Source organism: Anopheles coluzzii, chromosome 3 (assembly GCF_943734685.1).
Source record: "Anopheles coluzzii chromosome 3, AcolN3, whole genome shotgun sequence".
Classification (NCBI taxonomy): Eukaryota; Metazoa; Arthropoda; class Insecta; order Diptera; family Culicidae; genus Anopheles; species Anopheles coluzzii.
In genome coordinates this window covers 5,373,221-5,395,810 of record NC_064671.1, presented here as the reverse complement: position 1 = coordinate 5,395,810, position 22,590 = coordinate 5,373,221, and the positions used below count along the sequence as shown (strand labels likewise).

The window sequence follows — 22,590 nt, the reverse complement described above, 5'->3', positions numbered from 1 at the left end:
TCGCGCCAGAAACAAAGAGCCATAAACAAGTGTATCGGTGCGAAAGATTTCAATTCCATTGCAAGCGACGAACCCGGATCCGAGAACGTCCATTGTATACGGTCAAGTAGCTACCGAGTGGGCAGCGGGTCCGCTTCTTTGCTTTGGCAAGATCATAAACCCACAACAAGAGTTTGGCTAACCCGATTGTCAAGTGACTAATTGCTGACTTCACTGCCGCTCTCTAACGGGCACAATTAACAATCCAGAACGCGCGACCGTTTTCGGTGGCTATTTATGACAGGAAGATCATCATAATCGCATTGCTCCGGGGCAAGCAGCGAATGACGTCTGTCAGTTCCGTTCTCACTCCCCTTGGCTTTGGTCTAATGATTTGAGCAACGGCATCGTGCCGTGTTCAGTGGCCGTGCGAGCTTCCAGCAGTGATTGCAATCGAGTTTCCTGCCTCCGCGGATTCTCAACAATTTCGCGTAATTCCATCGCTCATCACCCCCTGCTGGGTGCATCCCGGTTGAACCCCGCCCGATCGAACAGTCGGATCCGGGTTCAAATTATTCTACTCGTGTGTCGAGATTCATTCGCGATGCACATTCGAATGAGGTGTGAGGTTCACGCTTGGCGGGAGAAGTGTGCATCGTGCTGTACAGTCATTAGCGTGATTCGGAGCAATTGTTGAAAAATGCAATCGAAATGCGGACATAGCAGGCTGCCTCCCTTCGGGCTAGATCGGTCTTTTTGATCGTTAATCTCGTTGCTGGAAACAATTTTCCAGTCGGCTGGCACTCTGAGCCTCTTGAAAGCAATTGTTGATAACGCCTTAGAAAGGCCGACAAAGTCACACATCAAGCGAAATGTGACGTCCAATGACGGTTGCACCAACTACACCTACACATACCAGCGAGGCCTGTCAAAGAAATTAACTCTGACATTTAGACAAATGAATTGCGCAACCATTTCAACCGCACGGCCGTAAACCTAATTTTGCGCCCATCTTAGCGGTCCACCCGCGCATCGACCAGTCCGGGGCGGCCGTCGATCGCTGGGAAGATGCAAATCATTTACCCTACGACTGTCCTGACCTCTGCCACCGGTACGTACGCGCGCACTCTCGCGCACTCTCCAGTAATCCTAATAAAAGAAGAAAAGCAACCGAAGCAACCGATCGAAGTTGCTGCAATCGCAACATGCAGCGGGATTAACAGACGGCGACAGCACTTGGGTTGCACTGTCACCGCACCGGTACGAGCACCTCGGCCCTGAGTACGTGTTTACGCGCTCGTGGTCGTTCCTTCGCCTTTTGCGCTTATTGTGCAATATGATGCCGCCGTGCACCGTGGCGATCATTCCGTCTGCAAAACTGCATCATCGCCGGTTCGATCGATTCTCTTCAGACCGACCGATCATCATCAGACCGCGGGCTCGTCTTCACCCGAGGGACTGTTGACCTGGCTTCTTTTCCCCCCAGAGTGTTGGGCCACCTGAACCCGAGGGCATGTGGCGTAGCCAGGGAGAGAGTATAAAGCAACACATTTACACACTCACACAGGGAGAGACAGAGAGCGAGGTGCATAATGAAATGCCAATCCAAACATGCAAAACGAGTCAACCGTTTCTTGGTCAGTGTGACTTTTCGCTTCGTTTTTATTGCGCTCGCACTGGGTTTCTAAGTTGAAATCGAACGTGCACCGTGTGTGCGAAAGAAGCGGAGAAAGAAGAAGCGTTGCGTTCCGTTTTCATCTTTCTCTTTGGCGTGCTGGAGAGACCCTCCCCCCGGGGTCGGATTGGGCAGCCCGCAGGCTGCAACCGATGCTGCAAATCACAATCCACACCCTTTCAGCGGGTCATCCTGGTCACGGCACCGGCATCAAAAGGCCCGGCGGTGACTTTCCGCGGGCCACTGCGGGGCATTCCACGATGAAATCATCACCAATCGAACTACTGAATCTGCATGATGATTGGATGTACGGTTACTTTCTGCTGATGGAATCGACAACCCGGTCACCGCAAGTGTCCTTCGGTTGCAAAATTGCAACTAACAAAAAAGCTGCCGAACAAATCTAACCTTTTGCAGAAAGGGGTCACACTGTTGGCGTAACAGGAGAAACGGACGAGGCACATACACACACACATACGAGCGAAACCTTGGAATTGCTTGCTTCGCCGCCACGAAAGTAGCGAAAGTGTTGAAACTGAAAGTGATTCGCAACGATCTTGAACTTGAGCCTCTTCACAATGTTGCTTGATTGCGGCGCGCAAGCTCTACTATCCGTAACGAAAATCTACAAACAATTACTTAGCCAGTACAAAAAAGCAAAAGCATCAATTTTTCGACCGAAAAGAAATCGCACTTAACCTTATTGCAGGAAATAAATCAAATTAATCTCGCTACCACCTCGAGTGCACCCGTGCATCGAATCGTTCAATCAACTTCATCCTCCCGCCAGCGGCAACCAAATAACGCTTAATAGTTGTCATTAAGCCCACATCATCTCCGGCACGGTAAAAGCAAAACGAGCGAAACATGCACTCATTGCACCATTTCCTCGCCACCGAAATGCGCGCCATTGCCTGCCCGAACTTTATTTCACTGTTCTTCATGGGTGCTGCGTTGCATTGCGTTGCGAGACGCTTTTTGCTTAATTTTCATCAATTACAACTTAATGAAGTGGAATAATATGCTGGGCGGACTGGCGTACACTCTCTCCCCACCCCTTTACAGCAACTTCCAAAAGCCAATCGATCCGTTTCGAAAGCGCTACGATCGATAAAGTAAAACACCACGGTTCCTCCCCCGTGAGCGAGAAACTTGCACCGGAGGAGCATAAACAGCAAAAACAAGATCTCGATCGAAGGAAGGATATGAATTGACGATTTAATTTCTGCGAATAACTGGGCTGGGTGCCTTTTCGTTGTTTTGCGGTTTTGATCGACCCCGCGCTTTTGTATGTTCTTCTTTTATTGGTGGGCTTTCCTTGCTCCCGTTGCGCTTGATTTGCGGACTACATGCGGCTGTGTGTGGTTAAAGTTTCTCATTTTCGGTGAATATATTGAATGCTTACGCTTCGAGGCTGACCGCAGCGTGTTGGGTAGTAGTAGCTTTTGCAGTTGCATAATTCTACATGGCATCGATACAACGTTTCTCATATTTCATGCCATAAAAGTGGTAGTAAATGAAGTCCACTTCACAAACGGTGCCACTCACTTGCTTGTGTAGGTTTCGTGTACAAACGCACGAGCCAATAATCACCTATTAAGAGACCATAATCACCTTCAACAGGCTAAACAGCGCCGGCTAAACAAGCTGTGGCGGCAAAAGCAAAAAGTCAATCTAACCTTCAAATCTAACCGTCTTCGAAAAATAAAAATAAAACACCACCAAAACACAACACTTTCCTCACCACAGTTGTCACCTTTGACACTGAAACGCGGGAACGTTAACACGCGCACTCGCGTATCGATCGATCGTCAGCTTTATCGATCGGTCATTATCGAACCCGGGGGTTGTTTGCTGGATGGGGAAAACCACCACAAGTCTTTAACCACTAATGATGTTGGTGTAAATGTCTCCTCCAAGATTTGAGTAGCTTGTTGTGTTTGTTTGGACCAAAAAATAATCTCAACCGTAACCTCCGAATTCTCGGGCAAACAGCGACAACCTTGCTATTTTCGCAATAGAGATTATGATGCCCAAAAAAAGGCACCGTTACTGTAGTACCAGCCTGGAGCTCGGTGCTTGCTGTTTTCCATGCCTCCAGCAAGCTCGACAAACTCGACACAGCGCGTACCTTGGCATTTTTGAAAGTCAACAAAGCAGTTGCACACCTTCCCTATGATTGCTTCCAGCAATTAACGCCTAGAGGAAGTTCACTCGATTTGCACTCAGATTGCTCTTCCCACCACACCACGCATCACGCAATGTGGGAGTAGGAAGTACACCTGCACAATCTATGTACTAACAATCCCTTCAGTTCGCCTACAGAAACGAAACCTTACTCCCCCTTGAGGGATGCGGGAGCTCCGGCGGGCCGCGGGACGACACTCTTCTACACACTAACGCACCACGCCGAAAGTCAAGGTTAAGACAACATTACCATCGGAACGGCGGCATCATCGTCAGCCGACATCTCATCATCGTCTTGTCGCTCTCCGCACGTTCGGGGTTTGCGATTTGGCGTTAGGTTTGGTGTGCGTTTCGCAGCCTCCTTCCCTTGTCTTCTTCATTCACCAACCCCAAATGGGTGTGATGGTATTCGCGTGCTACTTCCCTCCCCAAAAAACAACAACAACAACCACGCGAAAGCGCACGCGTGCTCAGCTCGATTACGCCATCGCTCAGGAATACCTTTGACGTCATCGGCGGCAGCGGTGTTGGTGGTGCGGTTAGGCTGGTTGGAGCCGATGCTCGCTGGCTCGCTGGAAGTGGCCGATGACGCCGATCCACAGCTACCGGTTACCCCGCACATAGGGAAAACTATCCGGACGCTCTTGTTTGTTGGGTGAGTGGGTGAGTGACCGAAGCGAAGTCGTCGTCCCGCTCGAAGGCAAATAAAAAAAAAAACAACGAAAAACAAAAAGCGACCACAAACGTGTCAGGACTTTACGTAACTCCGGGAGGACCTCCGTCGTCAGCGTCTCATCGTGGCTCCATCCTTGGGGAGGGGTAAATTAACGTTACGCCAGTGGCATAAACAAGACAAACGCTGCCGTACGGCCGGGCGAATCCTTGCCGCTTGCGGTGCGGTTTGCGCTGTCTTTTCGCTTCCTTTTCGGCCGACTCCTTTCCGGCTTCATGCTTCTTCGTTTATTAGTTCCCTATCAACGCGTCGATATCTCCGCGCGACTTGACACTGGCGAACCCCCCGGTTAATGTTGGCTACGAGTCCTGCGCGCTCACGCTCGTAGGTCACCTCGTTGCAGGAACGTCGAATAAAAGGATGCAGACTGGCAGTGTGGAAAGGAAAGGTCTCAAGCGAGACCGCCTATTACGCAATCGACCAATGGGTCGATCGCAATTATATCGTAGGCGTCGCCAACGTCCTCGTGTTCTCCGCTCCTGCAGGCCGGCGGACTTTTTTTTGTTTTGTTTTCGGCTCCTCACTTTCTCTCGATCACGTTCGCACAGGATGTCGAGTGATATGCTACTTGATCGCCAATCGTCAAGTGAGCGAGTGAGAGAGAGAGAGAGGGAGCCGAAGAAAAAAAATGAAAGCAAATATACATAAAACATTTCACACCACTCACACTCCCCTTTCGTGCCGTTGCCCGTGGCAACCAGGCAAGAGTGATGATAGAGGGATCGAAACATACCAAAAAACGGGCTCCCACTCCTCTAGCGATCGATTGGAAGTGACCTACAGGAGAGGACACACTTTACCAGGTTTTCGTTTCATACCCCCCAGAGAAAAGTGTAACAAGACTCCGGCGCCAGAAAGAAAACAGCTAAAGTTTCGTAAAAAAAAAAAACCCCAGCGCAAAAAGGAAGGAGAGCGATTGTTTGACTCTTTGGTTGCTTTTTCGGGCGAGACCCCTGAGATCCCTCCATTTAGGCTTCACTTTTGTTGGGCTCCACCGGCGGAAGCCCTTGTGGCGGGAGGTAAAAAGTCACCCGGCGAACGGCAAGGCCGTCTGGGGACGTTCGAAGGCAATCCTCGCCAAAAAAAAAAAACGACAGCCAACCATTAAATAAGACAGGAAGACATGCTGGCAGGCTATTGGATAACATGAGGTATATCTGTTGCCGAATGCTCGTTCCCCCATTGGAATGGGGGCTCGGGCTCGGGAAAGTGAACCTTTCCTTGCACCAGACGGCGAACGGCATTTGTTTGCGGTGGAGAACGGTGTGCCCCGGCGTCGACTTACCGGTTGTCTCGTGGAGATGGCATTCTGTGCATCGAAGTTCAGCAGGCCGTTGTTGCATAAGCTGGGCGATACGCAGACGTAGCTGTCGTCCGGGCAGCGCGTGGCTGGCGTCGGCCGAATCTTACAGCACTGTTCCGTGGCCGAGTTGCAGTTCTGTGGAAGATGGGACAACAAAAAACGATATGAGTTATTTCAGAAAGAAGTTGACAGAAAGTGTAAAGTCTACGTCAAAAGATTCCTTTCAGCTATTGAACACATTCTAGCCTGGCAACTGTGGTGTGTGATGTGCGCGTGCTACTCACGCATTCCCCCCAGTATGATGTAAATAATAGTGTTTGACTAATGCCGTGTCGCTTAACGCGAACAGCCGAGCGCAAAAAAACACACCACAAATCAATGAATATTTATGCATGGGAGAATTCTTTTGAGCAGACGCTCGTGCAAACAAACAGGTGTGCACGGACACACACACAGACACCTGGCAGCTGCGTGTGGTTTGAGATTTGCCAAACGTTCTCAAGACGCACCCCTCGTGGAAGGATGACTAATCGAACGGTACCGATCGTCGTATCAATGCCAAGCGAGCCGTAATTTGTTGACATCGATCAACAGATGAAGGTTGTGTGTGTATGTGTTTTTTAATCCACCGTTTTCGAGAGCAGGAAGTGAGCAGTATTTATTGAGGTGACATCAGTTTCAGACATCCCCAAGATTGCCTTCCAAAAATCCATCACAACCCGTGATGGCGAAATATTCGGAACATGGAATGGTTTTCCCAAGGCTTCGAACCTTCCCTGACATTAATTTTCTTCCCCGTTTTCGTGACTGCGAAGTGGAAACATTTCCTGCACCACACCCAACATCTCCCTCCCAAGCATTCGCCAGCCCTCAGCCGACTGGGTGATAAATCGCAACATAAAGAAACACGAAGATAATCTACTCATTATCTCGTTAAAATGTTAATCTACTTCCTCACCTTACACGTGCACGCTTGTCTGTATATCTGTGTGTGTGCGTTTGGATTTGCGTTTCAGCACCACCCAGCACCACACAAACATTTGATGCAACGGGGCAAGCATGCGAAAACATCATTAATATCCATTGCCAACGCCGGCGTAGAAGGTCACACCGAATCGGAGCCCAAAAATTCTACACCAGCGTACCTTTCCGCCAGCTCCGTACCATTCGGGCGCCAAACCATTCGAACGATGCGAATAACATTTCTCCCACAGCACCCAACCCAACAAGCCAACACTTCACACGATCGTGTTGCGGTGGTTTGTTTACGCTTGCGTCTTTTGCTGCCATCGCTATCGCGGCCCTTATGCATCGCATCGTGTTGCAAACAGCATGCAAAAATGCATGTCTACGATACAATCGGTCGTTTTTAACGAATACACCATCTGATAAAGCACCGTTTGGCCCACGACGCACAGCGGTGACTGGTGGGCCAAAGACGACGAACCCGCAATTGAATGGTTCGTTAGCAGGCGGCGCGCACGCTTCTTCGGAAGCTTCTCGGTCGTGGCTGCCAGCAGCGATTGCAGTGGTTGGTAAAATTATCCAAAACATGCTACAGTCAACCGGTGCTACAGGTGTACCAGAAGCGAAAAAAAAAGAAGCTTTCAATCTCGGCGTGCGACAGGTGCAATGTCCTGCGTGTGCAATTGCAGCGCCTGTCAGCGTGGGGACGATCCGCTTTAATCAGCCCGCTGAGCGATGGATGATTTAAAAGCGATTTAAATGGCACCCATGTTTAACCTTTGCGCGTTCTAGCGGTGTTTGTTGCGCTTTGGCGCCATTAACGCTTCCTCTACCGTCACACACACACACAGTGACTGACCTGGCACGCAGTGAAGGTGGTGTGTTGCACCGTTGTTAGATTAATTCCCAGCAGGCTCCTCCGGCAGGCACTTCCCCCTCATCGCGACGATGGCACGCACGCGTAAACTATCCTTCAATGACAGCGCAAACGACAGGGGCCTGTTCGAAGATGTTCGAAGCCGTGTGCCGTGCTTGAGCCCCCGCTTGCCTCTTCCCCTTTCCAGTGGAATGTGCATCTTTCGCAAATTTATCGCTCGATGATTCCATTTTAATTACCGTTCCGTTGCGCATTGGCAGCGCTTGCTGCGCCCGGGGTGCCATCGAGGAGTCCCAGTCGGTTCTCGGCCCTGGTGGCTACTGTTTCGCCAGCAATAATTCACCTCGCAACCCGCTCCTGGTGGGATGCACCCGTGGACACGAAATGGCAAGGTTGCTTCATTTGAATGACAAATTGTACGGCGGACGCCGGTTGCGCATTATGCAATAAGGATGCAAATTGTGATCGCAATGTAGCGGTGTGCTGACACGACGATCGCTTGATTGGAGGTACAAGATATGTGAGATCGAAGCTACTTTCGTATGGATTCCGCAATGAGTGTGGCGTCTCGAGTTTTATTGCCACCAACATTTGTTAGCTCTTGCAGTTTTCCTCTATTTTGGGAGCGTCCTGAGCCTCGGAACCGTTTGCATCCGCAAGCAGTACTCCTCGTGTGCCGGACATGTGCCACGAAATTGGTAACAAATTACCATCGCGCAACAGTCGCTCGATAAAAGAGGCCGAAAACGGGAAACGTGACCAACAACTGTACCCATAAACACAGGTACACGAAAACTCCAATTGCACACATTCATCTGTCACATTCAATGGCCATTTTCTTTTCAGCGAACGAAATAACAAAACCCAACGCTCGCTCGGAGCACGTGCGCACGTCGTGCGAAAACCAATTTATCTGACAGAAACGACGCCGTCCCGGATTGCGTGAACTACTTTGGCGTTGCTTCCACCGTGCGGCTGTTTGTATCGGCTGTTTTGCTCCTCTTAACTTGGTAGACGCATCAGCTGGACAAACCTCACGCGGGTTCGGTAACACGAGGTGAAACCAAGCGAAAAAAAAGCTCAGAAGACAACATTCCAAAACCACAACAACCCGACAACAGGAGCAGCCGCCAAAAAAAACGAAGCACCAACGCACCGGTACAGGGAGCTTCACCAAAAAGGCAACACCGACTGCGGACTACGCAGGCATGCGCGGATTGGGCCGTTAATTTTAGATGCGACAGACAGCGGAAAACGGGCAGACAGAGGCCCCCAAAAACGCGTCCGCTGACGGCGTGTCACATTTCGCGCATTCCGCGCTTTATTGATATGTCACTTGATTCGGTGCTTTGTTGTAGTGGGATGAGACATTCGATGTTGTGTGTGTGTGTCTGTGTCCCGCACTGTGTCTTCTATGATCCCCCAGATGTAACGCACGAGGCGTTATATGTTATATCATGCCGGCAACGACAATTTAGATGATATCCTATCAATAATGGTCGCCTGTTTCGGTGTGTGCCGACTGGTAGATTCCGAAGTTTCGGAACGTTGCCCCAAAAAAGTAGGTCATCCGCCACCCTGGCCCGAGCAGATCAATCGCCGATCGACTCAATTATGTCAATTGTCAATTGAATGTCAATGTCAATTATGAAATTATTAATCATTCACCGCCCAGGCTTTGCCGATAAGCGAAACCGCAACGCGTCTTTTGAAGTTTCGTTTCGTAGATTAAAATGTTGCGCATTGAGCTACAAAGTGCCGGCATGTGGTACAAATGTCACGCCCTCACGCCGTTCTAGGCAAGATGGCGTGCGGTGGTGACATTTCAATGAGCAGCTGGGTAACGAAAAAAAAGGCAAAGAAGCAGGCTAATGATCACAATTCAATGAGTGACGGTGAATAGCTTTACAGCGCATTAACAGCGACACAAACTGCTCAATTTGTGTCACTTGGTACTACATTGCTTGTCGAACAGCTCCAAGATGAAGCATCCCTCGAGCAGTGCATTAAAAGTGAAAGTTTAATCGACGATTCATCACCCGGAAGGGGCGCCAGTGAACGGACGAGTATAGTGACCAATCATGGTCATCATGGCACGACGACACCAACGTAATCCATTGGCCTACTAACACACAAGTCGGGGAGTTATGGTGGGTTTATTAGTACACCCAACGGAACCCCCAGGTGACATCTTCTCCGTCCGATCAGTCACTCTGACGATGGCACAACCCCACACCACCCCGTCAAATGTCAATACCACTCAAAACAGTAATACGAGTGCAGAGTGGAATTCCACACGCACGGCCAAGCGATTAAGCGTACTTCATCAATCATTTACAGCAACTGACACTATCGCGCGGTGTGTAACCTATTCTTCGTGCGCCTTTCTCAAGGTGTGCGTGTCGTGAGCACGTCGGTTGAATAATTCCCTCCAATTACCATTTCGATTGGAGTGTGCCGAATGCCACGCTCGAGCTTCTTCAGCCCTCAGCTCGAGTTCTGATTCCAATCACCTCACAGTCACTGCTTTGATACCTTGTTATTAATGACATCCTTCCACATTCTTACAACCTACAAGGATGTCTTCGCTTTGGAGTTTAGGTAAACTATTGTTCCTACCTGATTGTTCGTGTTGAACAGGTTCAGCTGCGACTCGTCGACGAATCCATCGTTACAGTACTGGTTCGGGGCGCAGATCTTGCTCGGCTCGTAGCACGGAATCGTTTCCGGCACTGGGTAGTTGTAGCCGTCGGACGTGAGCGTCGTTTGCTTGAAGTACGGGCGCGTAATCGTGCCGGTAGTGATAACCTTGCTCGTGATGCCACCGTCGGTACGCTCCTGCGTCTTCGTCACCGTCGTGCCGCCGTAGTTATCTGCGACGTGCGACAAATTGGGAGCATTAGTTTACGCGTGTTTACACGGGCTGTTGTTGTCCGCATTTTGCTATCTCCAGTATTACTACCAAGCTTGAAATCTTTACAAAACTTGTTACCAAACGCATGCTACAAACAAACTCACAACAACTACTAATAAAACAGAAGCGGATAGAGACGAAATGAAACGGAGAAATTGAGACATCAAACAGTTGTCTAATCTACAGGCATGCAAAACTACTTCCTTATCGATTAATCCTGCCCAAAACGCTACTGACTTGCTTTGGGAGAGGGGGTCTCTTTCGAGAGGGTTCTGCCATCCCCAACTCCCCACCCGCTTGTTATGGCTGAAAACTGAAATCGGAGTTAGCGGAAAGATAGTAAAGGGAAAGCAAAGAGGGTTACTTGGTGTTAATCCGGTCGTCCTGGTAGCGGTCCCGACGACCGACGAGGTGGAAGTACTGCCCGGCTGCCCCGGCTGCCCCGGATAGAGGTTAGTTTGGATAGTATTGGTACGCTGCGTATCTACGTTAGTCTGTTTAGTAATGCCGACGGTGGTGGGAGGCACCGGCCGGTTAACGTTCGAGGTGATGGTGTCCGTCCGCACGCCAGTCGTCGTGCTCTGGATGGAGGTTGTGGGTGGTGGCGGCGGAACGGGCGCAACACCGGTCGTGGTTTGCGTTTTCGACTGGCGGATGATCGTGGACGTGCGCAGACCGCCGGCACCAACGCCCGGCTGTACCGTGCCCGTGTTGACCTGAGTGTTCGAGGTGGTCGAACTGGTTCGCGAAGAGCCGGCAATGACGGCGGGCTGGGCCACGGCTCCCTGCGTGCCGAACGTGCGGCTGGACGAGCTCTGGCTGATGCTCGTCCGCGTGCCACCGATCGTACCGGCCGCCCCGCCCGCTGCCACACCGGCCCCCTGGAACCCTTGCGTCTGTGTGCCGATCGTGCGGGAAGCCGTCGCCGACTGGATGGAAGTGGTGGTTCCGCCCGCTCCGAACGCTTGCCCAGCCTGGCCGGACGCGGTGCGCGCGGCCGAAGCTTGGAAAGCGCTCTGGGACACGGTCTGCCCACCGGCAACACCTGCCGCACCCGCTCCCGCCGCCCCAGCAGCAGCACCACCAGCCGCACCACCATCGTCACCATCGGCACTGGGCGGCTCCTGGACACCACCACCGATTTTAGTAGCCTTGAACGGGGTGTCCGGTGCCACCCACCAGAAGGTGGTTTGCTTCTTCTGGTCATGCGGGATGACATCGGCACCCCCCGGACCGCCACCGCCTGGAGCCTGTCGCTTAAACTGCTGAACATTACTGCTTGAGATCTGCGCCGACACCGACTGGAAGCCTTGACCGGGCGAGAAGAACTCCGGACGGTAGCTTTGGTTCAGCTGGCCCGTCGCCAGCCCCGCTATGCACAGCAGCCCCACCAGGGCCCTCGTTCGATGGTTCATCTAGGGTGAGAAAGAGAGAGAGATAGAAAATATGACGATTAAACGCTGCACGACACGAGTCACCCAAACAAAGACATCTTGCTGAAGATGCAGAAAAACGGCACGAAACTCCCTCATTAACACACGCCAAGCCAACGACATTCTTCTACTGCCGCTACATTGGTAGTTCTATTCGAAAGACTCGTGAGAAGCAAGCGACGAACCCTTTACCAATTCCGCATCGAACTTTGAACGGGTGAGCGGCTTCGTTTACGCAACGAGCGTGTGTGTGTATGTGACTTTGTGTATGTGCGCATCTCATAATGTCGTGCACACAATAGCACACAGTGTTGCTAGAGCATCGCCCACATCTCCCTTCCAGCTTGCACAAGAAGAAGAAGAAAGAATAACAAAAAACGTTCTCACCAAAAACGCTTTAATGCACGCGCCCGACCGAGCCGTGGGGAACGGAAAATGTAAAGTTGTTTTGGTGTTTTTGATTAGCTGTGACCACCAGAAGACAACGGCAATGGAGTTCTTGCAGCAGCCAGCGCTCCACACGCCCGAGAGGCCAGCGAGACCTGTTCCATCTTTACCAGCAAATCGGCGCTAATCGATTTTTAACCCAACCACTTGGTCCACGTTTAGCGGCAGCCTGCCCCTTTCCTCGAGGGCCGAAGGCCTTTGTCTCGACGAGATTATCTCACGGATAATCTTCACGCTCGCTTGGCCCTTTCGGGTGAATGGTTGTGAATGTGTCAAAAGCCTTTTGTTTGCAGCACCGGTAGCAGCAGCCCTCATGCAAAGGAATGGTTGCAACAGTTGCGGTCCTAATCGCTCGATATGCTAATAATTCGTGCATCGTGCCGAGATCGCGAGCGACAGCTTCATTAGACCACCGTTGTTTGTACGCACGGGTTAGTAGGTGTTGCGAAAGTCGCATCCGGAGACGGGAAATTTCCCAACAGCCTCCCAACAGCGGATCTGCGCTCCTCTTTGTTTAATTTACCATTTTCTAGCTGCTTAGATCTTAGATGATCGTTTTCACCTTTATCAAAACGGGCTGTAGGTCCATGTGCGAGGAGGGTTTGGAGCAGAGGAGAAAACCAAAAATTCCACTATATTAACTTGCCAACCTTGAACTTCGTCAGCGGCCTCTTTCCCCCGGCACCTCGGCGGTAGGTGATGGGGTAGATGCGTGAAGATGATCATCTTCTCAACTTGTTTCTTGATCGCCACGATCGGAGTGCTGTTTTGTTGTGCTGTTGTTCTTCGCTTGTTATTTTATGCTTCTACTACAACCTCTACGCTTTTTAAATTCACATTATTTACGTGCGTGCGCGCGCTCACTCAAGCCTGCGGAGCATGTTTTGTTGCCCGCCTAGCTTCTTTTTAACGTGCGTTTTTTCACCTTCTTTCCCGATCGCGAAGGATCGAAAAAACATTTACTGTTGCCACCAGGGTGCACGAATAAAATTAAGTTAACATTAAGCAGCAAAATCACACACACACGTTCGTGCTGCTGCGACCTTATGGATGCGGCGCGATCACATGATCACATGGCACGCTGGCTGGCTCATCTCATCTCCGGAAGGGAGCGCGCGTGTGGATGAGCAGCTTCGTGTACGCACCGCTCCGCTTGACCTTAAGCCACGGAAACGGCCGACAACCGATTGCCCTACAGGGACCGGTATCGTCACCGAAAGGGTTTTTCGTTTCAACACGGCGGAAGTAAAGACCTTGTGCACGCCTCCAAAGCGTCCGCTGTGCGCCTGTCAATCCGCCTGCCATAGGTGCTATATTATGCTGCCCATGCTATTTCGGTGGGTAATTTGAAACCGTGGAACATTAAAAAATATATTCCCGCTTTTGTTCGGCAAAGGCTATCAAATAATTATGCGCTCTAAAAGGAGGGTTTTTTTTAACGTGCGATCGTTTGTCGCCTCCACAGTTCGGTGCATCGCAGCCGTACGGAGTATCGTTTTTATCGCGGTGCGCATCTGCCACTTGAAAGAATAAAAAGCTTTGTCCCCAAAGATGGAGTTGTGGCCAAACAGTAAACCCTTTTGAGCAAACAAATCACCCTCGGCCGTATAAATCAAAGTCGGGAGTCTCGAGATTGCTGGCGGCTTCCTCGATGCTCGATGATGATAAACTGTACGGCACAGCGCATTGCTAGATTGAGCCCGTCCTGGAGGGGGAGATCTCTCTACGCGCCCACCGCCGATGGTTATCTGGTAGCCGTAAACTACCTTGCCTATCGCCACAATTGCCAAGGCTAGAGTGCTTCAAGCATCTCACAGCTGCTAACGGGCAACGGATGATTAGCTCGATGAGAATGCGCTGATCAGCTGTTTGGTTGAGAACAACGGGGGGCGGTTCAAAGAGCAAAACGTTTTATTCGTTCTGCGGATGTGGATCTATTATTTTTTGGTTACAATGTCTCTGCTGGGTTGGGAATTAAAATGGTCGAAGAATCAGAATCGTGAGGTCAGCACCGAAATTGACATCACCCAGGGAAGTGCGCCCAGCTTTGCTCAATAGCTTCAAATTACCTCAATTCAAGGAGACGTTCTGGTGCCTAAAACACGCACGATTAGCCTGAAAGCTTGATGAGAATCCATTTATTTTATTTTATTGGCTTCATCATACAGTTTCCGTGTTTTATTTCTTCCTTCTTTTGTCTTGAAACGGTTGGCTTATTCCCTTTGCAACGCTCTAGTGCCATGTGCTAAATGCAATTTAACACCATCAATCAACCCATCGCAACTCTCTCTTTTGAGATTTATTGTGTCACCGACCAATTAGTAAAGGCGCGATAATTTTCAATCACACACCACCAGTGCGCCACAAACATCCTCTAAACCCCACTGTCTGTGGCATCGTGATCCGCGAGAGCGGCAGAAAGGAAAGCATCACCGCCAGAGTTGTTGATCTGTCCCCAAACCAGTAATCTTCTAGTCAAATTTAGACCTACATCGATTTCGGAATGGTGTGAATTGGTTAGTAAGAAACAAAGATTAACGATTGTTGTTACATTGTCAACGTGCTTGCCCGAGCAATGCGCTTATGCAACCCGGCTCGAAGAAGAGCTGTAGACAAAGGCGATTGCCCCATCCCCATTCCTGACCTAGGGCACGGGAAAAGTGTGAACCGCTACGAATCGAAACGGGTCACATCGGTAGGCGAAGCATCCAAGCCAAAATCGGGATAAAGAGGAGTCTTCGAGCGTACTGAAGGCAGCGAGCCTCAGCTCCAACCGGGACGCGAGGATGTGGATTGAAAATGCTCAGTAGAAAGAAATGGCCTAGTGCTAAAACCAGTTCCACGGTGTTGCATAAGCGAAAGCGTTTTACTAGCCGTGGGTCTGTTTTTTAATCGTAAGTTCCTTTCCTTTTCCCCGAAACAAATTGTAGCTGGACCAAGCTCTGCAACTAAAGGCACGCCAGCAAGCGTCCATTCTAAATGCCACCCAATCGCTGTCTTTGTGGCACAACCCCTTTTGTAATGAAGAAAAATAGAGTTCGCGTAGGATATACGACGTTTAGCAATCTCACACGCGGACCCTTCCCGGGGCTGAATTAATTTAGATGTTATAAAATGAAAATAAAAGCCACCCCTCGTGCGCTCAATAGAGCCAAGCAAAAAGGGGAGGACACCAAGCAACGCATCGCACGAACAAAACAACAAAAAAATGCTCATATTTTTCCCTCAAAACGAACCTGTTGTCCGTCCGCTGCGTCCTCGAGAGAGGATGCGTCGATGGATTGGGTAATGTGCGGCGTCGGTTCCGACACGATAGAGCCTTTCCTCCAAAAATAGCGATTGATTAAGCGCTATCGAGATGCCGGCAAGGCTTGCGCATTTGCCTGCCGTTTCGGCTTCAACTTGACCTTACCGCACCGGGCCCGGGCTCGGGCTGGCTGCGCATACGCATAAGTTGGCCGTCCAGTTTTTGGGCCCGATCGGTACGATGTACGTTTTCATAATTTTTCGTCTATTTCTTTGACACACGGAGAAGATTGCACACCATCAACAGCGATTGATCAATAGAGGGAAAAGCAGAGGGTTGGCTGTGGCCGATTTTTTTTTTCAAGCTGTTGTTGCTTCTCTGGGCTTCACCCCATCTGTTGTGTTCAATGTGAATTGACAATGCATAAGCGTTGCGTGCGGCTTGTAGCGCAAGAGGCGGCTTTGTCGCGCTGGGCGCTTGAGTGAAAAATAGTAATTCCGGCTGGCATTGAGCTTCTGACTGTGCCACCGGGCAGGTAAATCACTCATCGTCGAGCGGGCTTGACCTTTCCTGTTGCCTTCAGCGATAAAAGATGAACAGAAATACGTGTACGGACACAAAAACTGTGAATTGAACATGGTTCGATTGGGCCACTCTTGCCTGCCAAATTCTTCTAGCCAAAGCAGCGTCCAAAATTTAACCGAGAACAATTAAATAATACTCTCACCCGATACCATTTAACCGTTTACACAACAGGCGGTTCCAATTTCTTCGCGATCCTGTTTCAACCATCCTACTCGAATACGTCGAATCAAGTGAACTGGAGCTGGATATTAGAAAACTAATAGCCAGCTAATGATGGTCGTTAAAAACACGGTTCGAACTTTTGCCACCCGTTCGTGGTGTGATACCGCCACCCGCCCGAGGGGAAACAGGAATAAAGTGTCAATTACAGTTGCATTATTTAATGCTAACACGACCGGGCGGCACAAAAAACCCGCGCCGAGCGCTTTGAAAGAGGATAACAACATCAGCTCGATCTAAAACGATCCCGACACGATTACAGACCCTGACCATGCCCTCGGGGCGCATGTCTTTTTCGCCTTCTTGCCGTATTCCTTCGTCCGTTTGCTCTGTGGCATTTTAAGCCGCAGCAAGCGCGGAGACTTGAATTTTTCGACCAAAGGCGAGCGACGAACAAAAGAAGGAAAAAATCAAAATAATATTCATCGTGGCGTAATTAATGATACTCTAATATTATGTGTCCAACCCCCCTCCACTGCTGCACTCGAACTCGTTCGGGATGGGAAGCAGCCAGGCTACCAGGCTACTCATAACCCGAACGGAGACACACGTAAGGAAATGGATACTTTCACAAACTTTGCGGGAAGGTTGCAATTCCCAACCGACAAGCGGCCCGGGAGCAAGCAAGGGGATGGTGAAAGAAAGAGATCAAAGTCAACGATAATTGAAAGTGTTTAATCAATTTCGGATTAACTCGCAATCCGTTGACACGCTTGCCCGCGGGCTGTCGCGATTTGTCCCTGCCGCGTGGTAAGGTGAGATGGCTGAGTGTTACAGATACGGTCCGATGGGATCGTTTTATCGGCACGGAGGGAGAACGGGGCGGGCCGTACACTTTGGTCCCGGTCGTCGGTACATGCAAAGATTATGGAGCACACACACACACACAAATTAGTCCGATCTTTTGGCGGACACAAACGGATGTGTCATGTATCTCGAATGCGTTAGCGATCAATCGAAGGTGATTGTGTAGGAGTTGAGCAATCTTGAAAGGGTGTCGGAGTGTTTGAACGGTGTTGGGCATACAAAGAGCTGCATTCACAAGCTCGTAATACATTCCAAATCAAATGTGTAATTTTAGAAATCAATAAATATTGAATTAAAAAATATGATATTAATTTTTTTCAACACCATGCTTGCTAAAGGTTTCAAATTTATGTACAGCGATTGAAAGAAAAAATGCAAAACTGATCTAAACAAAATCAGAATACACCAAAATCTCAGCAAAAGTTACTAAAAGCATCGATTGATATCGCTCACATTCATGGATAACACGATAAGTGCTATTATTTGCTATTGAAAATAAACACAATGCAGTTCCCAAATCGCACCCATTACATGGTTCACTATTGAATGCCAACATCATGCCTAAGGATCGTATCACTTGATCAAATTTCACTTCTTGCTAAATAATCGCAAATTGTTGTCAAATTCCAGACGCAACAAACACGATATAGTGATAGCCAACGTTCGTCGCTTGACGCCAGTTTAAGTTTTTCCATTGATTCCCGATGTCCTGCTGCGTGTAACCGAAATTTCTGGATACTTTTTAAATAGATGTCGAAAACGAGCGGTAAGTGAGGCATAAATCGTTCCGCTTTAAAACCACTTCAAGCGTGTTTCGTCCAATAATGTCACAATTGATGAAATGTTCACTGTTTCACTGTTGAATTATCCCAGCTTGTCCTTAATATATAGCATTCACCATTTAATCAACAACTTGATGCTTACTTTGAAATATTCTCACAGCGCTCCAACTAGACCGAGAATCTTGTCACGAAACTCCAAACTGCACTGCACACTACTGTTCGCCGCCGTTCAGCTGCAACGCACAGAACGTATCAACACTTTCGCTTTCGTTTCACTCTCCGAAGCTCTCGGCACGGAACACGAGCCGTTTTCTGTTTTCACACTTGTGTTGTTCTTGGTCGATTCAATTCGTCTGTGCTTTTTTCAATTTTTTCGCATACAAAAAAAACTCCCAAAATCACTGTGCACTGCTGCGGTCCATGCAAGGGTGGTCCGGGTTACAGGTACGGTACGCTTCTTGTCACTTCGACCCGGGCTTCGACGAAACCAGGCGAGTCGCTAAAACGAACGATTTTGGTGAACGACCACCTAAACTATGAGTGCGGGTCGCCAAGATCAACACTTTATATATAGCCCGTGTGCCCGTGTGTGCCGGCGGCGGGGATTTCCTTAGCGTCCGGGGTGCCCGGTCGCCTCCGATTTGTGCGATCTTTCTCTCACTCGGGACGGTTTGGCTCGCGGGGAGGAAGCAGATGAATCCGGGTGGAATTTGGCGCGTGAGTGCCCGCCAAACGTGGCCCAAGCGCTCAGCCACTCAGACTCGATCACGGACCTAGAAGTTACGATCGTCATCAGCATCGCGATCTTTGCTTACAACTCACCCTTTCCGTTTGGCACGCACGCGGGATAAAAACACGCGTAGTACTCTCGCGAGACGGTACCCAAACACTCTGGGCGCTCACTCTCAGACTCACCAATAGCGCCAGAAAAGACTTGCCGAGCGCTGGCAGGCGACGAACCTGCCGCAGCTTCTCGTGAGTTACACGAACCGGGGGTCACTCTCAAACGAGCGAAAGATGCAAATTTCTTGTTCACCTCATCGCTGACGATTGTTCGCAAGCTGGCATCGCATCGCACTGCCTGCTGCTGTTGTCGCTGCAGCACGTACGATGGGCACGCTTGATCAAAAGCCTCCGTAAGCAAAGGGTTGATTTTTTGGAGTTTGTTTCATTTTAAAGTCAAATACTATTGATGTATCGCATATCGTTCAGTGACTGTGATCTTAGGGCGGCGCGCAATAAGAGCATTCCAAAGTGAATTCCCGCTCTACACCAGACTGTGACCAAATAACATATGTCAACGTGTGAATTGGTGAAGAAAAATTGATCACTTAACACAAAGCCATTATCGCGCTTGTCATTGTCCATTTTTTCTCGGTTCATTCGATTTAATGACAACCCAATCAACAAACCAATTAAAAGCGCAGCGCTCTGCATCTCCTCACGCGGCCCGAAGCTCCCGAAGCTCCGGACAATGAGTTTGATTGATGCGCTTGCGCTCGTTTAAACGAGAATGCAAGAGTGGTAATCAATTTCCGATTCTTACGACCGGTATCAAGTCGGTGGCTGCGAAACCATGCGATCGATGTCACCGGCATCCGACCCGGTAAGCGAGTGACCTCTTCTTCTTCTTGTTTTCTTGTCCAGCATCGTTGCCTCGATCTTGACAGCATCCTTCGGTGGTGATTTTTCATTCCATCGCCACCAGAACCAGGAGTAGCGCGCAGGCGCTACAAGGTGGCCTTTTTCGCAGAGGGTGGCACTGCTTGGGTCTACGAGCGAACTGTTTAATTGATTCCAACCGGGGTATCGTTTGTGCCATGGTGCCAACATACCGGCCGGCAGACGAGCAGTAGGTGAAGGTGATTATCACGATTATCGAGCCGGATACAGTTCACATACCGATCGAGTGTCCTCAAAACCGCACGGAGACCTCCAAGAGATTTTCTTCGGCTTAATCTAGCGTCTGGCATTGGGGCGCCTTAAGACAGGGTCATAAATTGATCGGTCTTATTATGCCAACAGTAACTGAAACGGTGACTAAGCGACTATGCCGTACCTGCTACAGTGCTATTGGATGATGTCTATCCGCCGGTTTGACCGAAACACTTGTTCGAATCGTGTTAGTCAACCTGTACGAGCGGGTCGAAGGCACAAGCACGTCGTTGCGCCTCCATATGAGCAGGTAATGTTTGAGTTTTATTTCCCAGGGTAATGAGTACTTTGGCCGCTCAACGAAATCGTTTGCGAGGAGTCTGTTAGTGCGTAAGAAGTCTGCTAGCCCTACAAAGAAAATGACTTCAGACATTGTGTACGATCTGCATTATCGTTCTCAGAATTGCATTTGACAGAGTGTCTTCGATGGTCGAAGCGCATTATAAAGATAAGAAAGAGCCATTCCTTTCCTAGGTTCGTGTTTATCTGGCTTGAGGCATGCTAGCCTAATGATCGTACCATAAGCACAGTAATATAGAGAAGATTCATTCCTTTTGCAATGTAGCTGAGATAGTCTTTTAATGCATCATTTTTACACTGACCGCGAAGACAAAGAACGTACGATATCGTACCTTATGAACGGCAACGCGTGTTTTCTTAATGCATTTTATTTGTTTTGATGCTTCATTTCGATTGATGCATCAATCAGAGGATTCAGTCATCGATCGATAATATTTTTATAGTATTTTTATTCCAAAGAGTCAGTAGTAATTCCTTCAATTACTTTATTATGACACTTCTTAGACATGAAGCTGTAACTGCTTACTCTATAACCAGGATTAAAAGTACATAAAAATAGCATAAAACATGCAAACTGTTTACTATTCTCATTACGCGAACAAAAATCTAAAATTTAAAATCTAGAATGTGTTTATTGAATGATTTATTATTATTTTTCCAATTACTTTCCGCTCGGAATTTTACAATGTCTTACCTTTTGTGTATACCGCACATTTTACAAAGGTTAACAGAAAACAACAACATCTTCCCAATAATTAATTATAACGCCCCCAGCCTGCTCGCTAGTACTTCCGCCAGTGCTCCCCAAGATGCTCTTCTACGATAGCTCCCCCGCTAGAAGATTGTTTGCAGTTTCGATTTCCGTTAGGCCGCGTCGAACGCTCGCAGCTATATTTAGAATTGAGCGATGTTTTACAGAAACGCGATGCATATTGTCTATGACGTTGTGTTGTGAGCATTCTTCTCAGGGGTGTTTGTTGCCAGCATTGTAGCTTGAGGGCGATGAGTAAACACATTCCAGCCGATTTGTCTTCGGCTCGGGTAGCGCTTGTTAGAGTCGCGAGCAGGTTTTTTTTTTGCAGTCATCTTCGCATCGTTTTGCTTCGATATGCTCTTCAGATCACAATCAATTAATGCTTGATAAGCATTACCAGTTTTTTCTCCTCTCAATCTCTTTTAATCGCTTCCAACCTAAATGGAACACTTTAATGTGTCGGACAAAATGAGCAGAACCACTTAGGAATATTATTTTTGCATACAATTTATTCAACCCGGAACCCAGCGTCCTCTCCTTCGGGGCTTTTAGCACAAAACATGTTTTCGCTGTTTATTCCTGCATTCTGCGAAGATTCTAGGGGTTTCCCGGATACACTGTCGCTGGTCTTGCGTTCAGTTCTTCTTTGTGTGGATTTCCCGGTTCTTTGTTTTTGCGAAAGATTGCGTTCGAAATTTCCTCCCCATTTTCGAACCTATGCTACACGCCCTTTCATTTGCAATTCCACTTCCGGCAGCCGAAACCGAGTGGGAAAAAGTTACGAATGAATAAGTCCCATACCGATCGTTTCTTTCAACGTGCCACAAAGCCAAATCATCCAACCAACGGACGCTCAAAACAAGATTGCAAACGAAAATGGCACCTGACAATAATAAAAGAACGCACAAAATCCACTCCTCATCCGCCCCAGGGCACTTTAGATCACGATCGCTAGCCCTGAACACAGCAATTCAGAAATCTTCACGGGAAGCGCTGGTTAGCTGGAAGTCTCTGCTTAGCGCCGATGAGTCTCGCGGGCGAGAACTGATTTCCATCACACCCGGATGTACCGAAATGGAACCATCCCTCTTTGTGGAGCTTCTTTGTGGACAGCTCATCTGCCTCCGAATGAAGAATGGGCCGGCCAGTGCAAAGCTTCAGAATCCTGTCCCTATCCCGGAACTGCACGACGACGTTCCCTGTGGCATTTTGTTAGAATTTGAGCTTGCGTGGATCACAATCAACAAAAAAACAGTGCCCGTTGCGTTCCTATGGTGAGGAAATTATAAATGTTAAATTGCTACAACCTCTCCACGGTCAGGGCGCCACCGATATCGCCATGGACCGAACGAGGGATTGCCCATAAAACATTCTCATTTGCAATTTTTCACGCTCAGTTGGTGTCATCCTCTTCGACTTATTTCGGTTTAGCGTGTGTACCCTCCAA

At 49.0% G+C, this 22,590-nt stretch overlaps 1 protein-coding gene across 2 annotated transcripts in view; it reads right to left on the bottom strand.

Moving 5' to 3' along the window:
* The window catches only part of LOC120955743 (inactive serine protease scarface), a 32,246-nt gene extending 13,532 nt beyond the window's left edge, over window positions 1-18,714 (bottom strand). For both annotated transcript variants that reach the window (XM_040376859.2, XM_040376860.2), the window contains exons 1-4: window positions 18,297-18,714; window positions 10,999-12,049; window positions 10,340-10,593; window positions 5,860-6,012 (exon numbers count right to left, since the gene is read on the bottom strand). In XM_040376859.2, coding sequence (XP_040232793.2) covers window positions 5,860-6,012; window positions 10,340-10,593; window positions 10,999-12,049 — 1,458 coding nt within the window. In that variant the 5' untranslated portion in view covers window positions 18,297-18,714. The remainder of the gene's footprint in view (window positions 1-5,859; window positions 6,013-10,339; window positions 10,594-10,998; window positions 12,050-18,296) is intronic.
* Between the last annotated feature and the right edge of the window lie 3,876 nt (window positions 18,715-22,590).